The sequence below is a fragment of the Hyaena hyaena genome, unplaced genomic scaffold, assembly GCF_003009895.1.
Source record: "Hyaena hyaena isolate Hyena2069 unplaced genomic scaffold, ASM300989v1 scaffold_59, whole genome shotgun sequence".
NCBI classification, from domain to species: domain Eukaryota; kingdom Metazoa; phylum Chordata; class Mammalia; order Carnivora; family Hyaenidae; genus Hyaena; species Hyaena hyaena.
The window spans coordinates 1582092-1603101 of NW_024080691.1; the positions used below are offsets into that span (position 1 = coordinate 1582092).

Sequence of the window (21010 nt, forward strand, 5' to 3'; positions counted from 1 at the left end):
TCACTTATAATCCTACCTCACAGAGTTCTTATGCATGCACTTTAAAATCTGTCATGAGGGGCACCTCCTGGCTCAGTCCATGCTTGCTCTCTCTCTCTAAAATAACACACATACACACACGCACATGCACACACACACAATCTGTCATGAGCCTGTCTTGTTCTTTAATATTTTACTTGTAAATGAGGCTTTCTCATTTTGCACTACATTCAGCATCTTACGACTACAGCTCAGAATAAGTGAGAGCTTGTCAAATATTATTTGCTATTAGATTGGGGTTAATTTTTCTATCTTTAATTCCTTTATAGCCCCTTTTCTCACCATAATTCAGCTAGTAAAGCTTGTCTGGGAAAAATCTCATAATGGGTAACGTCAGGGCATGACTTTACCCTTTACAAAAATGTTTCTCTATTGATGATTCCATTTAATCATCCTAATTACACGAAAATGGAGAGTATGAAAATTATTGCCTTCCTCTTCCTTTTTTTTTTTTTTGAAGATGGTAAAGAAATTTTATTTAACAAGGGGCACCTGGGTGGCTCAGTTGGTTTAGCACCAGACTTCAGCTCAGGTCATGATCTCATGGGTTCGTGGCTTCAAACCCCACATCGGGCTCTGTGCTGATAGCTCAGAGCCTGGAGCCTGTATCAGATTCTGTGTCTCCGTCTCTCTCTGCCCCTCCCCTGCTCACACTCTGTCTCTCAAAAATAAATAAATGTAAAAAAATTTTTTTAAAGAAATTTTATTTAACAAAACACTCCAAGAGCATAGTAGGTGCTGTTCTAAACCCTTTACATAAAATGAACTTATTTAAACCTCATCACAACCCTATGAGAGATGTTATATTATTATTGTACCCATTTTATAAATCAGGAGGTTGAGGTATAAAGAAGTTAATTAACTTGCCTGAAATAGGATGTTTTTCTACAATCTCCTAATCTCAGTCTTTAGTCATCGCCACTCAGTGATGACCACCTTACTAGCGTTGCCGTAAGGTTTCTGCACCTAGCTTTCACAGTGAGCCTATGGCCGGTACCGTGGATGGCATTTCCATCCTCATAGAGCACAGCACAGGAACACCCAGCAAGCACCAAGTGATGTTCCCACCATCCAGGGCTCCAAGCCTGAGCTCATTATGTGTTTGGCCAGAACCTGAAAATGCCAGATGGGGAATGGGTGAGAGGGCAGAGGGAGACAGTTGGGCTCATTGAAGCATGACCATTCGGTACTCCCTGGAGAAGCTAGCTGTCAGAATTGATTGTTCAGACTTTGCCATCCAGTTTATATTTTCAGTATTTTGGTCAGTGACCAGACTAGGGTGGACGGGATTATTTCTGCTTAAACAATCTAATTAATTGCTTGCCTCTTGAGTGTGAGTGAAGTAAAGTAATACTTCTCATTTCAATTCAGTCTTTCTCTATAGGTGGTCCACCATTTCCTTAGGTAAAGATCTGTGGACTTTAATATCATCTATACCTGTCAAAGGTATAAAATGCAGTAATAGCTACATCACTTGATTATTGTAGTCTTACTTAGTAACACAATTAAAGAAGGTAGTGCTAAACTTTTACAAGGACTCTTACCAAGTGAAAAAGTCATGAAATGGTAAATAACTTTTTATGAAAAACACTGTTTGTTCGGGCAAGTCACCTAACTCTTGAGCCTTAGTTTTCACATCCAGGTCAAGAATGCTCCTTGAGGGTTCATTCATTCATTCATTCATTCAACAAGGATTCATTAAGCACCTACTCTAGGTCCAGCTCCTTCGTAGGCCCTGTATCATTGTATAGTTATAGATAAAAGAGGCAAAGTACAACATCAAATACTTTGTGCATACTCAAATGATGGGTGTTTTTCTTGCTTCATATTTTGAGCTTTTAGTGCTTGAAAGAACACAGCATTATTTAGAGCCCTACCTCCCAGACCTAACTCTCATTTGAGCAATAAACTATCCTCTTGCATCATAAGAAGCACTAAAAGAGAGGACGGGGCTGAGGCAGGTGGGAGAAAACATAAGCCACAATCACTACTACCACTGAAAGAGGTAATCAACATGACCCCCTGTGAAGGGAAAGCAAGACTATGATGGGCCTGCAGTGAATGCAGAAAGACTGCCAAGGAGAGAAACTAATTTAATATTTATGATGTAATTCAATATTTATAATGTTGCGCATAGTCACTTAGCTAACCTAAATTTTGGTGTTAAAATTTATTCTAAACTTTAAGCCCAGCCTTTTCTGGTATGGTGTTAGCTCAATGATTATACACTTGCATTCAGTTATGGTTTATTTAATTCAGGACACTTAGGATATGGGGATGAAAGGGAGGGGGTTGGTTATCATTTGCAAAAAACTTAGTGCAAACTTCTAAAGAACTGTATTGGCCTTAAAACTATGTATGACCCATCCAAAATCTCGTTTGTGTCAAGAATTCCCATTGCAGACAGAGACGTGGAAGAACCTTGGAAGCTGTTTCCCAAACTGAGCAGATGTAGGGAGGCAGTCAGATTCGCTTTTAGCAGCTGTATGTTCAGGCCCTTATTTCTACCACTCTTCAAACTTGGCAAGCTTAAGGTGTCAGCTTTTCAGCCATAAAATGGGGTCAGTAATACCGACATCACTTGATTATTGTGGGAACCAAATGAGAGGATATAAATTTACAGGAATCTTTTTGCTAATAATTATGTGTTAAAACCTCAGCCGCCACTTATATTGAAACTTTCAATCCCAAGAGAAAGCAAAACTTTCCGACTTCCTCACTTTCCGTGAGTGAGCCAAAATACTGCTACCTTTAAAAATTGTTTTTTACTTTTTCCTATGGCCTCTTTGAAGATTAAATATAAACCATAGCAAATAATAGGTGTGTGTGTGTGTGTGTGCGCGCGAGCGCGCACACCTATCCGATGTAACGTTCTTTGCAGCCCTTTTAAGATTTAAGGAATGAACCACTACAGATGGCCTAATAGGACATTTCTTTTTTTTTTTTTATGTCTGTCTATTTTTGAGACAGAGAGAAACAGCATGAGTGGGAGAAGGGCAGAGAGAGAGAGGGAGACACAGAATCTGAAGCAGGCTCCAGGCTCTGAGCTCTCAGCACAGAGCCCAATGTGGGGCTCAAACTTACAGGCCCTGAGCCGAAGTCGGATGCTTAACTGACTGAGCCACCCAGGAGGGAGACATTTCTTTAGAAATCTGAAAACACAAATATCATATGATTGCATGTATAGGAGGATTAGGAGGAACTTAATGGAGGACCATGGGGGAGAAGAAGGGGGGAAATGGTGGGGGAAAGGGAGAGAGGCAAACCATGAGAGACTCTTGAATGCTGAGAATAAACTGAGGACTGGGGGGGGGGGGGGGGGGGGGGAGATGGGCATGGAGGAGGGCACTTGTGGGGATGAGCACTGGGTGTTATATGGAAACCAATTTGGCAATAAACTATTTGTAAAAAAAAAGAAAGAAAGGAAGGAAGGAAGGAAGGAAGGAAGGAAGGAAGGAAGGAAGAAGAAATCTGAAAACAAGGTTGAGCTTGGAATCCAGGGGGTAAAAATTAGAATGCTCTGTCCAAATAGTTCTTAGAATCCTGACATCAGCCTAATATATGTTTGGAGCCCTGTGAGTTCTGTAGGTTTGGACAGAATATTTTGCATAGCCTGATCAAATAACCATGTATCCTCTGCATGTCATTTTGGCCTCATCTAATGTATTAGTGTTTCCCATAATCAGTCTGGTTAATGCAAAGAAGCCAGGATAAATTCAGGCTATAACAACAGTTTTAGAAGGATCCAAAGAGATGAATATGGATTAACATTTGCTCTTGGATTAAAACTGAGAAAAGCTGAAGTAGCTCAGAACAGGCATTTCTCAGTGAGCATCTTTCCACTTGGCAGCTTACCTTATCCAAAGTCTTCCTTGTGCTCTTCCCAACTGTTGTCTGTTGGGTGCAAATAGAAACTCTTAGTGGAACATATTGCTTTAATATCTGAGGTTAGATATGAAAATTTTTGTTCAGCTGTTTCCACTCAGATATTCTCCTCTCACACTGAAATGTATTCTGAAACTCTGTTCTGTAACTATAGAAACCCTGATCTGCACTGCGTTTCAGCTGGAAACACACAAGAGCTCTCAGTTAAAAAGCAATATGTTGTTAATTATTGATCTATGAATAGCTTAGGTTTCATAAACCATTAATTTCTGTAGATTCAGGGTTTTTATTCTCTCTCTCCTTTCTTTCCTCATTTTTGAAATTAGAGCTAGCCGTATTTAAATAAAAAGTCCAGTTAAAACAATGCATCGAATATTATTTTAGTTAACAGCTGTTTATTGAGGTCTTGCTACAGTATGATGTGGAGTGATAATGTGAGCTTGCCCTCAAGGAACATGCAGTTTTGTTTGTACACTGTGAAAATAGACACAAAGAAACAAGAGATAACACCAACGTGAAGACACAAATAAGTATGGTTGTATCGAGGCTCAAAAAAAAAAAAAAATCAAGGAAGTACTTAGCTTCTCTTTTCCTCTTTTTACAACCCCATCCTTCAAACAGGCACACATCTTACCAATTTTACTTCACTACTATTTCTCAAACCCTTTCCTCCCCTTCACCTCATTATCATGTCTTGCCTGAAGAATGCCAACAGCTTCTAAATGGACTTCCGCTTCCCACCATCCCTTCCCTCCTCCAGTCTATCTTCCTCCTCCACCAGGGTTATTTATTTAAAATGTTTATCTCTTTTATCACTTCTCCACGTTATATCTTCTAATAACTCCTGACGATTCCCCAAGGAAAAAGTGCAAATTGGGCTGCCCTAGTGGCTCAGTCTGTTAAGCAGCTGACTTTTGGTTTCAGCTCAGGTCGTGATCTCATTGTTTGTGAGTTCGAGCCTCTCATCAGTCTCTGTGCTGACAGCTCAGAGTCTCCTTGGGATTCCCTCTCTCCCTCTCTCTCTGTCCCTGACCCACTCGTGCTTTCTCTCTCAAAATAAATAAACTTAAAAAAATTGTTAAAGCCCAAGTCCTTAATGTAGATGGTTCTTTTATAAGGAGACCTCACCATCTTACTGTCTCATATCCCATCCTGTGTATAGCCTGTATCAGAATCTCCCCACAGTCTTTAACTTGTTTAGACCCTTGGGTCATGCTATGTGTTGTTCCTCCTGTCTGGGGAATTCTCCCTGAGCTTTTCCTCCTGACAAACTCTTTCTCATCCTTCAAATTGGACATCTTTCAAATTGACACCTCCTCCATGGAGCCCACCTCAATGCTTTCTACCCCTCCTTCTCACCCTCCAGTGAGATAGATGCTCCCCTGAGCCCCACTGCTGTCAACAGTCTTACAGTGCAGCCTTATCAGTCTGTCTTACTTCTCTGTTCCTACCAGAAGCACAGTCCTGTGTGTTTATTGCAGTCATGCTTTTTAATGTTTTTTTTTTTTTCCCCAGCTCCTTGCTTGATACATGGGTAGGCACTCAATAAGTATTTGATGAATGAATGAAGTGGCAGGTACAATGATGAAATATGCAGAGATGACAGGAGAATAGCACTGGGGAAAAGGAAAAATTCAAGATTATCTATAACATGTTTGGTTTTAAGGTGAAAGTACATCCCCTATGTTACTAAAGGGAAAGGAAGAAAAAGGAAATGAAAAGAAAAGGTAGAAGAGATGAGGCATGCGGAGGAGAGCAGAGGAGAAGAGAGAAGTTTACTTGGGCTCTAGTATACATGTCCATCTCTGTGGGCTGTGATTTCTTATAATAGATTTTTGGTTGATTTATTCAGGCATTTAAGTAACAGTTTTTCTCCATTTGTCCCCCCCTCCCCAATCAGTGTGACTCTCAGTACATGTAACACAAAAGCTTCAAAGGATGTGTTAGTGGGTTTGAGAAATTATACCAAGATTTTTATATAGAACAAAGGAACAGAAATATTTTAGAATACATTTTATTTGAGCTGTAGGATAAGAAGAGATATTCTTCATTTAATAAGGAACTTAATCATAAATGCCTTGCCACGTGATAGACTCTTTATTTTCAATTTTCTTTAGGGTGGAAAGAAAGGAACGTGCCCGGTTGAAGACAGTGAAGTTTAATGCAAAACCTGGAGTGATTGATTCAAAAGGGGTAAGTACAAAATAATTGAAACATTAAGTTCTCTCGGTTGCCATGGGTTTAATTATAATTAACATTTAGGCTTTCAGTAGCAATGAAATTATGGAGCTACCAGAGTACTATAGTAGAATGCTATTATAAATGTACTGCTAAAAGCAATAGTGTATTCTCTGAGGAAGTAGATTTATGGAAAATATATTAAATACTGGGGGTAAAGCTTCTAGTGGTCCACAGAAGAGATATGTTCATGAAGGTGATGTAATGATTACAAAAAACAAGAAAAAAGGGTAGTTGAGTGTTTTCATTTCTTTAAGTTTTCTCTTTTAAATTAAATGTTCTAAAAGGATGGGTTTAATGAAAGATACCTTCCTGTTCATCACAAATATGTCTAGATTGTTACACATTACAAAGCTAAGACAGCGGTCATGGAAATATACAGATAGATTATCTGAGTGAATACGTGGATTGTTGTGACAGACATAGAAGAGAATTAACAGGGGAAAATTAATCACCAAAATTAAAGTATTATACACACATGTATCTTCATGATACATGAAAGAACATGTATCTTCTTTCATAACACCTTTGATGATAAAATTCACCTACCATGCAATTCACTAATGTAAGGCATACCATCCAAAGGTTTTTAGTATATTTAGTTATACAATCATCACTACAATCACTTTGAGAACATTTGATCACCCCATAAAGGTATCCTGTAGCAGTCACTTTCCATTGCCCTCAGCCTCACCCCCACCTCCATCCTACCCAGCCTGAAGCAACTACTAATCTATTTTATCTATAGATTTGCCTATTCTGGATATTTTATATAAATGGAATTATACACCATTTGGTCTTTTGTGACTGCTTCTTTCACTTCACATAATGTTCTCATGCATCTGTAATGTAGCATGGATAAATATTTTATTTCTATTAATTGCCAAATAATATCCCACTGTGATGATATATCTCATTTAATTTATCCATTCATCAGTTGATGGACATCTGGGTTCTTTCCACTTTCTGCTAGTATGGATAATGCTGCAATGAACATTTGTGTATAAATTTTTGTGTGGACATGTATTCTTATTTCCACTGGGTATATACCTAGGAGGGGAATTTCTGGGTCATGTGATAACTCTACATTTAACATTTTGAGGAACTTCCAGACTGTTCTCCAAGGTAGTTGTACCTGTTTACATTCCCACAGTGAAGGAGGGTTCCAATGTCTCCACATACTCACCAACACTTGTTATTATATGTCTTTCTGCTTATTCTGTCTGCAGTCATATCTCATTGTAGTTGTAATTTACATTTCCCTAATGACTGTTGGTGTCAAGCATCTTTTCATGTGCTAATCGGCCATTTCTGTATATTCTTTGTAGAAATGCCTTTTCAGATTCTTTGCCCATTTTTAAATTGGATTTTGTTGTTGTTAAGTTGTACAGAAGTTCTTTATATATTCTGGGTATCAGTCTCTTATCAACTGTCTGCTTTCCAATTATTTTCTCCCAGTCTCTTGTTAGTGTTTACTGATACACAAAATTTTTAATGTTGATAAAGTCCAAGTTATGTATGTTTTCTTTTGTTACTTGTGGGGTTTTCTAATGTTTTTATTTTTGAGAGAGAGAACACGCATGCACACTTATACACACACACACACACACACACACACGAGCAAGTGTGGAAGGGGCAGAGAGAAAGAGAGGAGGAAAAAATATCTGAAGCAGGCTCTGTACTGACGGCACAGAGCCTGATTTCAGGGCTCAAACCCACGAACTGTGAGATCATGACCTCAGCCAAAGTCAGATGCTCAACTTAATAAGCCCAGGCGCCCCTGTTACTTATGTTTTTTATGTCATATCTAAGAAATCATTACCTAATCCAAGATCACAAAGATTTACATCCATATATTCTTCTAAGAATTTTATAGTTTTAGCTCTTATATTTAGGTGTTTGACCCATTTTAAGTTAGTTTTTTGTATATAATATGAGGTAGGATTCCAATTTCTTTTTTTTAATATTTTAATTATCTTCTCAACTTCATCTTTTGTTTTGTTCATTTCCAGTTTATAGAAATGTAATTATTTTCTATATCAATCTTCTATCCTCCTACCTTGCTGAACCCATTTATTAGTTCTAATAGTTTTTCTGGTAGATTCCTTAGCATTTTCTACGTATAATATCACATCATGTGTAAAAAGAGAGTTTTAACTCTTCTTTCTTTTCAACCTGGATGACTTTCATTTCTTTGTCATGCCTGATTGCCCTGATAGAACCTCCAACTCAATGTTGGATAGAAGTGGCAAGGGCAACCATCCTTGCCCTGTTCCTGACCCTAAGCGGAAAGCATTCAACCTTTCATCATTCAGTATGATGTCAGCTGTGGCTTGTACAGCTTTTAAAATCAATTTTTAAGTGATAAAACTAGTATCACATTGCTGTATTGTAAAATACTGCCCCCTACCTACCTTTCTTTCTTCCTATGCTCTTTTTCTTCATCTCCTTTCCTTTACCTTTCTGTCCTAACAATTCTGGCTTGTCATTGTCACACAGAGCCACAAATTTTGGCCAGTAGATGTCACCATGAAAAACAAAAAGAAGAAAAGCTATCATTTCTTAGGACTTTTGAGCCCCAAACCACAGCACCGCCCCTTGAATTTTTAAGGAGAAGTGTCACAGAGCAGCCTAGTCATTGACATAACAATTTACTTTCCCCTAAAACATTTGGGTGAAATAAGAATTTATTTAAACATAAGGTGTACCTCTTTTTTAAGAAAGAGTAGGGTATGTGTCATCATACCTGAAGTCCATTCAAATAAATACTGTTTACAAGGAAGAGAGCAGGATTCTTCACTGATTCTTAGTGAGAATTTAAGGATACAGCTCCTGGTTTGTTCATTTATGTAGTTGAATGTGTGAAAGATACAAGCCTACCAAAGCTCCTTCTCCTCGAGGGCTTATAACATCTATGAGAGCCCAGCTGTCTTTTTGATAAGGCTAAGATGTGTGTATTGTGCTTTTTAATCATACTGTTAAATACTAATAGGTGCATTCCAAATAATAGAAAATAAATTCTCAGACTTGAATGACTATTGAAGGAGGGCCAGTGATCATGTGGAAATGGAAACCTTGGACCAATAATCATGAGGGCCAAGTAATTTGGATTCTGGTTTCAGTTCATGATTAAGTCACCACTGCTCTTCAGGCCTCATTAGCAAAATAACAGCTTTGAACAACTTCAAGTATTTCAGGCAAGTTTCATTTCCAATGTGATGGATGGGTCGTGATGATGGATTGATAGTTTCTGGTAGACTGATAGTTTCTACCAGGTATATTATTGAAAATGATTCTGAGGCTATGTATGACCTCAGCAGGGAAAAAAATGCCATAATTGACTATACATGCGTCACACAATGTGGAGAATTGTTCTCTATTTGAGGTCCCTGGTTTCATTGATTTTTAAGGTAACTTCCAGCAATAATTCTCCATGAGCCTGTGAAGTAAGAAACAAAAAAATCAAAGTTTTCCAAATCCCCATGAGAACAATACATCAATGAGAAGATTCTTGCCCAGGAGTAGAAAGTAAAGGATGATTGAGAGAAAGTGTGCTGAAGAAAGGAGAGACCAGCTACAGGGAGAGGAGGGAAGCTAGGTCAGGAGAAGTCACTCACCTTGAGCCAAGGACACAGACTACAGAAAGTAGTTATTGTTACCAAGGCCTCAATCTGGGACCTAGAGGTAAGCTCAATGCAAACTGAGGAAGAAAACGACTTGGAATGAGAAAGAGAATGGGATATTTGAAATAGCCTTATCATTAGCTGGCATTTACACAGAATTGTGAAATAGAAGTTAAAGGTGAAAGCCATGGTTACTGCCCTGTAGTGGCTTAAAATCAGTTAGTATGTATGAAGCAGGTTGTAACCAGAGCCTTATTAGTAGTATGTATATGTATGAGACCTATGAGAATTCAAATTAATGGGAGTGGGGATGGTCAGAGAGCACTTCATAGAAGAACTTAGACTTTAATTGACCTATAGTGCTTGAGCTGTTTTTCCAGAACTATCCATTGATTAAAAAATATTGAGTGCTGCAAAATACCAGGCATTGTGGTAGGTGCTATATAGGACAGCAAAATAACATAAAAAGGCAAGGTCTCTTATCTCAAGGAGCTCACAAAGAGAAATCTAAGCAGGCCTGGCAATACAGTATCACTGATGATACTCATAATTGTAGAGAATTAAGTCTTTTTTTTTAATGTTTTTATTTTTGAGAAAGACAGAGAGAGAGGCAGAGACAGAGTGTAAGCGGGGGGGGGGGGGGGGGGGGTCATAGAATCTGAAGCAGTCTCCAGTCTCTGAGCTGTCAGCACAGAACCTGATGTGGGACTCAAACCCATGAGCTGTGNGCTCACAAAGAGAAATCTAAGCAGGCCTGGCAATACAGTATCACTGATGATACTCATAATTGTAGAGAATTAAGTCTTTTTTTTTAATGTTTTTAGTTTTATTTATTTCTGAGAGAGAGAGAGAGAGACAGCATGAGCTGGGGAGGGGAAGAGAGAGAGGGAGTCATAGAATCTGAAGCAGTCTCCAGTCTCTGAGCTGTCAGCACAGAACCTGATGTGGGACTCAAACCCATGAGCTGTGAGTCAGACACACAACAGACTGAGCCACCCAGGCATCCCAAGAATTAACAATCTTTATTTTAAATATCAGGAGACTGAGCTTCCAGAAAATTAACTTATTTTCCTGTGATCACACAGATAGTAGGTGCAAGTGTCAGGCTTACATTCAGATCATTTTGACAGCAGAATGCACATTTCTTCACACTATACTTTGTTCTGGTAGAAGTCAAAAGAAGGAAAGTTAGTAATCATGCCTTAGGTAAGAGAGAAGACTTTCAAGAGAAAGTGATACTCTAACAAGTAAGAGTGTGCCACATATAGGATCCAACATGAACTTGAAGTGGAAACTGTAGGCATGCTGGAGTGAGGCCAAGCAGATCAGGGACACCAGATGGATAGTGTGTACAGTGTAGTGGTAGTTGTAGCAAGTGGGGCTGACAAGGAAGGTCTGGAAGGTCAGGCTACTTGTATGGAAAGCCTGGTTTGAGCTTTGAAGCTCGTTGAATTTTGAAAGTATCCATGAGGAAATCCAAGGCTCTCCATTTGTAAGTGCTCATTTGCTGCAAATGAAATGCCCAGGCTTTCTGTATACTCCGTGTGGTGCCACAAAGTCTGCGTCCACATATGCAGACAAGTGGACAACTGTGTCATTAACCCACATAATTCCAGCCTACTCAGACCCCTAAGCTCTCAGTGGCCATCTGTATGGATGGGTCTTCTAAGAGCCACCTCAGTTTCTGAGATCTCATTGCAGGCAAGCTTCCCTGAGGCTAGCAGTTAAATTCCTAATGAGTCTCCACTCAAACTAGCCTGTGGTGAAAACTTGATCACTCCATTAATTTCTTTCATTGTTCTTTTAACTTTTTTCTTCAATTTCACAATCAGCCACTCTGTTACTTATTGAGACATTGAGGAAATTGTATAATCTTCACAATCAAGCTGTTCTCCATGGAAAAATTAATGAGTATTTAGTGATTTATGCTAAATTTTGTTTTATTTTTTAAATTATTTTTATTTAAAAATTCCTATAATTTAAGAAAAGGAAATATATATCTGGAAGAGTATGAGAGTATCAGTAGCCTTACTAAATGCCAGCTGTGTGCAACATGTAAGTGCCTGCTTTGCACTGTAAATCTTTTCTAAAGCAAGGGAGTTTGTTAAGTAAATAACTAGTCCTATTGAGTCACAGGCCGGTACAAAACAGAGGTGATAGATATTATTCAAAGTAGTAGAAATTGTAGGAATTGTAGTAGTAGGAATTGCAAACAACTCACACACATCTCTTAATTGCCACAACAAAATGTGAAAGGAAATCATTTGCTCCCTCTCAACAGATTTAAAGAAATGAAAGCTTAGAGAGGCAAAGAACTCCGAACCCATGTCTGATTCCAAAACCCGTAAGCTTTTTACTATAGCACACCCTCTTCCCATTGAAACCATGTCACTCTGTACATCTTAAGAAAAATGAAGAAGTATGTTGAAGTGGATTTAGCTTTGTCAAAAATTAACTTGGGTTTAAGCTTGAAGCCTGTAAAGGGGGAAGCTGGTTTCCTTGATGAATGTACGTCTTTCTGGATAACTTCTCTGAGGTTCACTTAGGACTGCACATTTCCTCCATGGTGGCCTGCCAGAGGGACAAGTCTTGGCATATATATATTTTATATAAAATATATAAATATAAATAATATATATATAAAAAACCTTTATTAGATGCCAGTACAAGCAGCTTGCTAGGCAATGTGGACCAAGCCACATCAGATATAGTCACTGAAGGAGCAGGGATACTGGGGGAGAGAAAGAGTCCTCACAGGGAGGAAATGGTTAATATCAAACAAGAGGGACTGGAAGCACTCTCTGAGGTTCAGAGGATATGGAGATTCTGACTTGAAAGCTGAAAGAATTTGAACTGGGGTGAGTATGGGGGCAGGGAGGGGAGGCTGGGAGACTTACAAGGATTAGTAAAATTTGCAAGGGAGCAAACAGTGAGTAGAAATAGGATACAAAACAACAGGAAGTAAAACATTGTTTACCTTCATTGCAAGCAACAATTTATGAAGGGAAATAAAAGGACTCAGAAGTGGAAAGTTATACTCCCCACAGTTCTGGTGCCTTAAATTTTCCAGGAGACTTGTACTTTATCCTATAGACACAAGAATTTTAATGGTTGTAACCAAACCCAACCTAGTGATTCCTTTTGGACTTGCACCCTGAATGTACTTGTATTGTTGCCCAGATGTCACTCGCTTCCTGGCAAAGGTCCAAACTTACTCATCTTTGTGCCCCTAGCACCTAGTAGGGTGTCTACCAGACACATTCTGGCTGCTCAATCCTCCCTTCGTAGAGGAAAGGAAAGTGAGTGATCATAAGTAGGTTTCCAGGAGACCAATCTGGTAACCATGAGAAGGACAGATTGGAGGGGAGAAAGACTAACAGGAGGAGATGTCTGAGAAAGCTACTCCAGTATTCTGGATGAGAGATTCTGAAAATCTGAGCTTAATGGCAAAAGAAAAAAAAATAGGCAACTATTGCTAAAAGGATCAGAGAGGACTGTCATCCTTGGACATCTGACCTAATGGTTCCTAATATTATTCTGTTTCCTTTTCCAAACCCTCAAACTCTCTTTAAGAGGGGATGTTAACTGTGAGAGAGGGGATGGGGCAGAGATATAACTATGATGATAGGATCCTGGCAGTCTCCTGTCTGGCAGGAGAGTCTAACTGGAGCTGGCATTGAGAAATCTCAGTTCTGCTTCTTACATTCTTGGAAGTTTCCATATGGCCATTGATTCCTACTATGTCATTTACTGATGAAGACACTGAGAATCATTTTTCTGGGACACACAGAGAGTTAGTAATAGAACCTTCCATTGTATCATTTATCAAAAAAAGTGACTTGACAGTCAGTGTTTTGTCAGCAAGTAGGAATTATGTTTGCTTCACCAGGATGAGTTATGAAGATTGCTTTTGTAACAGCCTCAAAGTGACTTTTGAGCTTTAAGGGAAAAGTCATTACTGCCCTCAAAAGAAGAGTCCTTAATATTAAGATCTAGTCTTTGGATGGTCAGAGCCCCATGAAGAGCCCGAATGTCTAAGAGTAACCTGGAGATTTAGGGAAGGGAAGTAGGGTGAAAAGGGCACCAAACTGTCCCAGTCCATGGGGCATTAGGAAAGCAACATTTCTCATCAAAATTCATCCACCCAGAAAAGGCTCCTCCTCAGACTTCTTACTTTCACTTCTCTACTCTAGAACATCTAACAGGTTCTTTATTGGTCTTCTGGCTCTAATATATCTCCCCTGATTCTTTCCCCTTACTGTAGGCAATATGGTTTTAACCAGACCAGCAGTTTTACATAAAGAACAAAGACATGGCTCTGTCCAGAGAATTCTTAAGTGTCATCAACCCATCCTGGGGAGAGCGGCTAACTCATTTTTTTTTTTTTAGTTTTTTTTGATGTTTATTCATTTTTGAGAGACAGAGAGAACACAAGCAGGGGAGAGACAGAGGATCCAAAGCAGGCCCTGTGCTGACAGCAGAGAGCCCAATATGGAGCTAAAATTCACCAACTATGAGACCATGACCTGACCTGACGTCAGATGCTCAACTGACTGAGCCACTCAGGTGCCCCCATTTTTTAAATGTGATTATCACTTTTGTGCAAACTTGAGCTCCCAGATCCACTGAGAACCATGTGAGCAGCACATAGATCATTCTCTGATGAAGAAATACTTCTGTCTTCTCTATAGATGGTTCCCAGGGGTGCCTACAACTGAGTTCCCTTCTCTAATACATGTTAGGAGGGTCCCTATATGAACCTGGAAAGCCAGTTGAATTCAATTAACCTCATTTGAATGAATAAATATACACTATTTCACTTATTCTCCATACAGTATTTATTAGTCAAGTTACTTATGAGGAAACTGCTCATCTGTGGAATGAAATGGAGAATAAATCATGTTCCTTATGTATTTCTATGCATATTTGTTCTTTTAGACATCTCTCTCCTAGGTCTAAAAAGCACTGCTGTTGAAACAATCAAGTTAATCTGCAAGCTTATATACCAAATTTAGTATAATTGATAACTGACAAAATCCACTTGCTGCACACATACACATACTTACTTTTATGATATATTTTAGTTTGTATGTTCTTCTCCCTTCTCTAGCTTAATTATGTTTTTAAGATACTTTTCTTGTTTTGTATATGTTGACACTTGAACATGTCTGGTCAATCTCATCCCCAGGAGAAAAAAAAAAAAAACAAAAGTAAAATCTTTAAAATACCTTTGAAATCCAATATTATTTTCATTCCCTGATTAAGCTAAAGTTTTCATTGTATTAATCTTAAGAGTATGGTAAAGTGAAGCATAATAAATTAATTTGCTCATTCTGCTCTCCTCCTCTCTAATATCTTTAGTTTTCAGTTTTGTTACAGACATTTTTTAATGTTTATTTATTTTTAAGAGAGAGACAGAGTGTGCATGGAGGAAGGTCAGAGAGATAGAAACAGAATCTGAAGCAGGCTCCAGGCTCTGAACTGTCCAACATGGGACTTGAACCCACAAACCATGAGATTATGACTTGAGCTGAAGTCAAAAGCTTAACTGACTGAGCCACCCAAGCACCCTCAGACATTTGTTGCGACCATACTATGTCCCAGGTAGTGATTTAGACAATGGAAGTACACCACAAGTAACGCATGGTTCCAGCCTTTAGGAATCATAAAATATTCCCCAGAGATAAACATGTTAGGAAATAATAAATAGAATCTGGTATAAGTGCAAAGTGAGAAGTGAGACCAAGATGCTATTTGAACTCAGACCTGGAATACTTAAGCATCTCTTGGGGTTCATAGGAAAGTTCCTAGAAGAGATAATGTCCAAAAAAAGCCTTGAAAGATCAACAAAATCTTGACCAAGTGTAAAAGGATGGAAAGACTGTTGTAGACAGATGGGATGACACATAAGACAGGAAGCAGCCCAATGCACAGGGAAGGCAAAGAAACGTAATGTTACTTAAATATGAAAGCTTCCATGCAAAGCTGCCTAGTGTCTACCAAGAAGGGAGAGGGGAAGCTAGGAACCAGATCATGAGGGCAGTGGAGAGTCTTTGGAGGATTTTACCAAAAGTTAGATTAGAATTTTCACAGATCACCCCTATGCGGAATGAATTTCCAAAAGAAGCACCCCTAGAAAGTAGGAGTCCATTTCAATAATGCAAGGAGACATGGAGAAGGCTCTCCTAGGACCACAGAGTAACTATAGAGAAGAAAGAAAAGATCAGGAAATATTTAACAGGAGAAAAAAAAATGTGTCACCTGGACCACCCACAGCAGCATCAGCAGGGTCTCTTATTGAAAAAGAACATGCCCAGGCTCAACCCCAGTCCTTTGGGGGATGTGGATAGGAATGCCACATTTTAACAAGCTCCCCAAGGATTCCTTGGGGCTTGCTCAAATTTGAGGTACACAAGCATAGTGGAAAGGTTTGATATCAGATAGACTGACCAACTTCCACCAGAGTTATTGTAAACTTGTCTGAGCTTCAATTACCTCCTCTGTAAAACTGAGGATTATGTTAAAAGAGATAATGTATATAAAATACCTAGAAATATTAGTCCGTCTCTTCCCCTCCCACCTTCTGCTGCTACTCACATGCACACACATCTCAAACTCACCCTCCTTTATAAGGCTTGAATGAGCAGCTTCCAAAAAGTAGTCTATTCCTTAGGTTCTAAGCCCCCTTTGGCACAGACAAGAGGAAAGGCGAGTGGCTACAACTTTGTCCTATACCCATCTTCTTAATGGGTGTCTTTGACTCTGTGCTTGCTGACGTTTTGGTTGAGCAGGAAGGTCTGGAGGGCTGACGGGGACTCAGTCCCCAGCTCCTGCCTCTGCCATTGGCTGCAAGTCAGAATTGTTTCTGAGTCTTCTGCTATAGTGGGAGATATACCTATGGGAAATTCTAAAACACACTTGACCAGTACTTATTGCACTGGAGAATCCTTGCCTTTCATTCAGTACACCAGTTACTCTGACCATCTGTAGATCGCCTTTATTTTTTACAAGTTTTTTTAAATAGGCATTGCTCATTTGCTATTTACAAAAATCCTGTGAGATACATATTCTTAATACGCTCATTTTACAATGAGAAAACTGAAGTTTAGAAGGGATAAATAACTTACCCAAGCTCATAGGGCTAGTAGGTAGCAGAACTGGTCCCTGCATCATGACATACTGTGTCAGCAAAATAGAATAATTGATTCTTTAAGGTAGTTTTGTGTATGAACTCATTCTAGACATTATTAGCATAGCTAATTCTTTCTATTCAATTAGTGATGCTAGTAGGGTTAAAGTAATATAAATAGTAAATGTACAATTTGTGGTTGTATAAATGACAGGTACAGTTTCATCAGATGGGAACACTAAGCTTTTGTTAAAGTTTCTTCCCACTATTAATTCAGAATGTGAAGTATTATTCAGAGAATGTGGCTCAGACCCATTTCCACTTTGGAAGGTAAAAATCATGAATCAATTCTGATTCACTACAGAGCTTCCTTTAACCTGACTCTTTAAGGCAAAAGGCCCAGAGTCGCACCTTCGAGGTTGCATGTTTCATTTTGCAGAAGGTTTGAACTCACTAAAAGCTAAAACATCAAATACTGCAAGATAAAGATGCAGGAGTGATTATACAGTCATGACTTCCTCACTACAGTTATCATAGCCAGATTCCTAGCAAGTAAAAATAGTATATCTTACATCTTTTCAACTATGTGCTGTTTACGCATGGGTAAAAACTCTTTTTTTAAAATCACAGATCATGTACTGTTTGAAACATTTCAACAGCAGCTTCTAGTATGTTTCCAATATTCATTAAAAATACCTGATTGCCTTACCCTTTCATTTATAAAGGGAGGGACTCTAAAATTTCACTGTCCTGTGAAATTTATATTTAGCTTTTCTAACTATGTGATCTAGAACTTGTAGCTTCTCTGACACTCTGATTTATCAGTTGTAATAACAAAATCTGGAGAGTAGATTGCAAGTTCCTTAAAGGCAGGGAATATGGTTTATTTATGGCCTGACATAGTTCATGGCATTCAATCAATAATTATTGAATTAAATAATGTGAGAATAAAGAAGGTGATGCACTGAGAGGAAAGTTACATAAATGAGAAGATATAGCCCACACGGTTTTTGCTGTGACTTATAAATAGAGAACTGAATGATGTATTATTGCCTTGAAAGGAAGGTTCTCTATATCTGAGTGTTATTTTCCTCTCATTTCAATAAAAAGACTTTGAGTTTCCCCTATGTGCCAGATACTGCTCTGGCCACTGAGTGGGCACACGGATGAATAAGGCCCTACCTTTGTCATCCCAAAGCTTACCTTCCATTGCACACACGCATGTTCATGCTGTTAGAAACCAGTGCCAATTAATGCATGATACTAAAATAACCACTGAATGGAACTGAAAACCAACCCAGGACAGAATCAATAAAATGGTTACAAAATAAACTTTTTAAAAAACTGAAACCAATTCTTTTTAATGTTTACTTATTTTGGAGAGAGAGAGAAAAAAACATGTGCAATAGGGGAGGGGCAAAGAGAGAGGGAGACAGAGGAACTCTGCACTGACAGCAGAGAGCCCAACATGGGGCTTGAACGCATAATGTGGTGCTTGAACTCGCAAACCACAAGATTATGACCAAGTTTGACGCTAAACTGACTGAGCCAGCCGGGTGCCCCAAAAAGAAACCAATTTTAGTCTGATTTCCAGGTTAAAAGCAGAAAGGTGGTTGTGATAGATCACTCCTCTGGGATTAAGAAAATCTTCATGAGTATTAATAATAACTCCTTAATTTGCAGCGCACTTTGGTACACTATCCATTTCATTGATGAGGAGGCAGGAGCAAGGGAAATGAGTGACCCGGCCACAGTTACACAGCCAGGTGTTGTTCTTTAGAGGTGCGTGAATACCATTCATTTTTTCAGCGAAGGTTTACAAAGTGTCTTTCACATCCAGCATTGTGCTAGTGCTAGGTGGAAACTGCCTATCTACCCTTGCTCTTGGCAAACACTGAATGGTCTGGGAAAGATTTGGATTTCCTAGGAAGATGGCACTCTGGATACGTAATCTGTTCCTCTCAAGCAGTCAAGAGACCTAATACTGCAGCCGGAGCCATGCGAGTGGCCAAGTCCTCTCAGGCAGGACAATTACTCCTCCATAAAATGGGACAGGTAAGAGATACAGTGAACTTACTTTATTAAGATGTAAGATAAACTAACCTAAGGAGACATAGTATAGAGGATATTAAGTCAAGTCAAAATTACATTTCTCAAGAAAAAAATCCTTATCTCTCTATCAGTCACCTATCCTAATGTAATAGGCACCAGGAAACTACCAGCTCTCATGAAGGCATGAGACAATGAAAAGCATATGATGACTAAGGATTAGGATGTGCGACATTCTGTGCACTTGAGGTCCATTGAGGAGAAAAAGGGAAACCTAAGTTTTTCCATGCAGCAAGGGCAATTGGTATCCATGGGTGACAATGGACAAGCTATGAGAAACATCTTTTATTTGTTAGTGGTGATAACATGGAATGCAGTTCGCAGGGTTCTGTGAAATGTGGGTGAAGTGAGAGCTTTCCCAGCCGTTGTCTCAAATGTATTACAAGTATGAGTCAGTGTACTTTAGAGCCTATCTCACTTGAAAAGAAGCAAAAAACTTACAGATAGGCTGTTTGCCTTTCCTGTTTTAACAGCGTTATGAGTATTTGTTACCACTTGTTGAAATTGGTATTTGGCGTTCTTGCTGTGAGCAGTGGTTTTTCCTGGAAGGCCTCAAGAAGCCACTGTTTCTCCCTATAATGAGCTTGTACTCTCACCTGCCATGAAGAATTAACACCTTAACGAATTTGGGGCATGTGCTCCATGGGAATGACACAGCTGTCACATGTCATTCTTGGAGAAAGTATTCTGGGAAGACCTCCCAAGCCTAAACCCACAGGCCCCTGCACACATGGAGCCCCGGGAGCAGCTGCCCAAATTACAGTCTGAAAATAAATGCACCAGTTTATGATTGCTACTATGGGACACTGTAGTTTTGTTAAAAGTAAGGAGCTCTCCTTTCCCCAACTAATCCCCAAGAGCTGCCTGAACTTCCATGTATACCCCCTTCTTAGTAAAGGAGAAAGTACACATTTGGTACATAAAGGATTTGACTTTAATCACTATTTCTAAAATGTGAAAACAATATAACTATCATTACTGAAGGTTATTTATAAGATAGGCATTTTGCTAAGTAAATTATAAGGACTTTTCTCATTCATTCCTCACAACAACCCTATTGGGTGAGGACTACATAAAGGCCTCTTTTTTTTTTTTTTAAGTTTATTTATTTTGAGAGAGAGAGAGATGGAGGACGAGCGGAAGGAGAGAGAGAGAATCCCAAGCAGGCTCTATGCTCAGCACAAAACCTGATGCAGGGCATGAACTCACAAACTGTGAGATCATGATCTGAGCCGAAATCAAGAGTCAGATGCTTAACCCACTGAGCCCCCCAGGTGCCCCCAAAAAGGCCTCTTTTAAAGAAAATAATCCTTCTGGTCTCCCCTAGTATAGACTAAATCTTTTAATAATAATTCTTCCTAAATATATATAAACAAAATTAAGTACAAATACCATATGCTTAAAACTCTTGGCATCTATAATGTTAAAATAAATTTACAAATTAAATTATATATATTTAGGAGCGCCTGGGTGGCTCAGTTGGTTAAGCATCCAGCTTCGGCTCAGGTCATGATCTCATGGTTCCTGAGTTCGAGCCCTACATTGGGCTCTGCGCTGACAGCTCAGAGACTGGAGCCTGATTCAGATTCTGTGTCTCCCTCTCTCTCTGCCCCTCCCCTGATTGTGCTCTCTTTCTCTCTCAAAACTAAGTAAACATTAAGAAAATATTTAAATTATATGTATTTAGTACTTATATATTACAACAACAAAATTCAAAATCATAATGTTAATGTGATTGGTTTATGCTTCAGTAACACTAAATCTTCACCTGCTGTGTAAACCTGGTAATGGCTGCTGTGTGGACATTTCTTTTGAGTTGTCTGGACTGGGTGTCAGGTCAAGACTCAATTCTCACACCACTGTCTCTCTATTCCTCATTCCTCACCTTTTACCCACCCCTAGCTCAGACCCCCCAGGAGTTGCTGACTGAATGATTGTGGAGCTCAGTTACCACAGGGCAGATGCCCTCTGTGGCTCAATTCAATCT

At 39.1% G+C, this 21010-nt stretch overlaps 1 protein-coding gene across 10 annotated transcripts in view; it reads left to right on the forward strand.

Annotated features, from left to right (window-relative positions):
- DLG2 (discs large MAGUK scaffold protein 2) overlaps positions 1-21010 on the forward strand; it is a 1380463-nt gene that overhangs the window by 1311461 nt on the left and 47992 nt on the right. For all 10 annotated transcript variants that reach the window (XM_039231798.1, XM_039231799.1, XM_039231801.1 and 7 more), the window contains one exon: positions 6042-6117. In XM_039231798.1, the coding sequence (XP_039087729.1) occupies positions 6042-6117 (76 nt within the window). The remainder of the gene's footprint in view (positions 1-6041; positions 6118-21010) is intronic.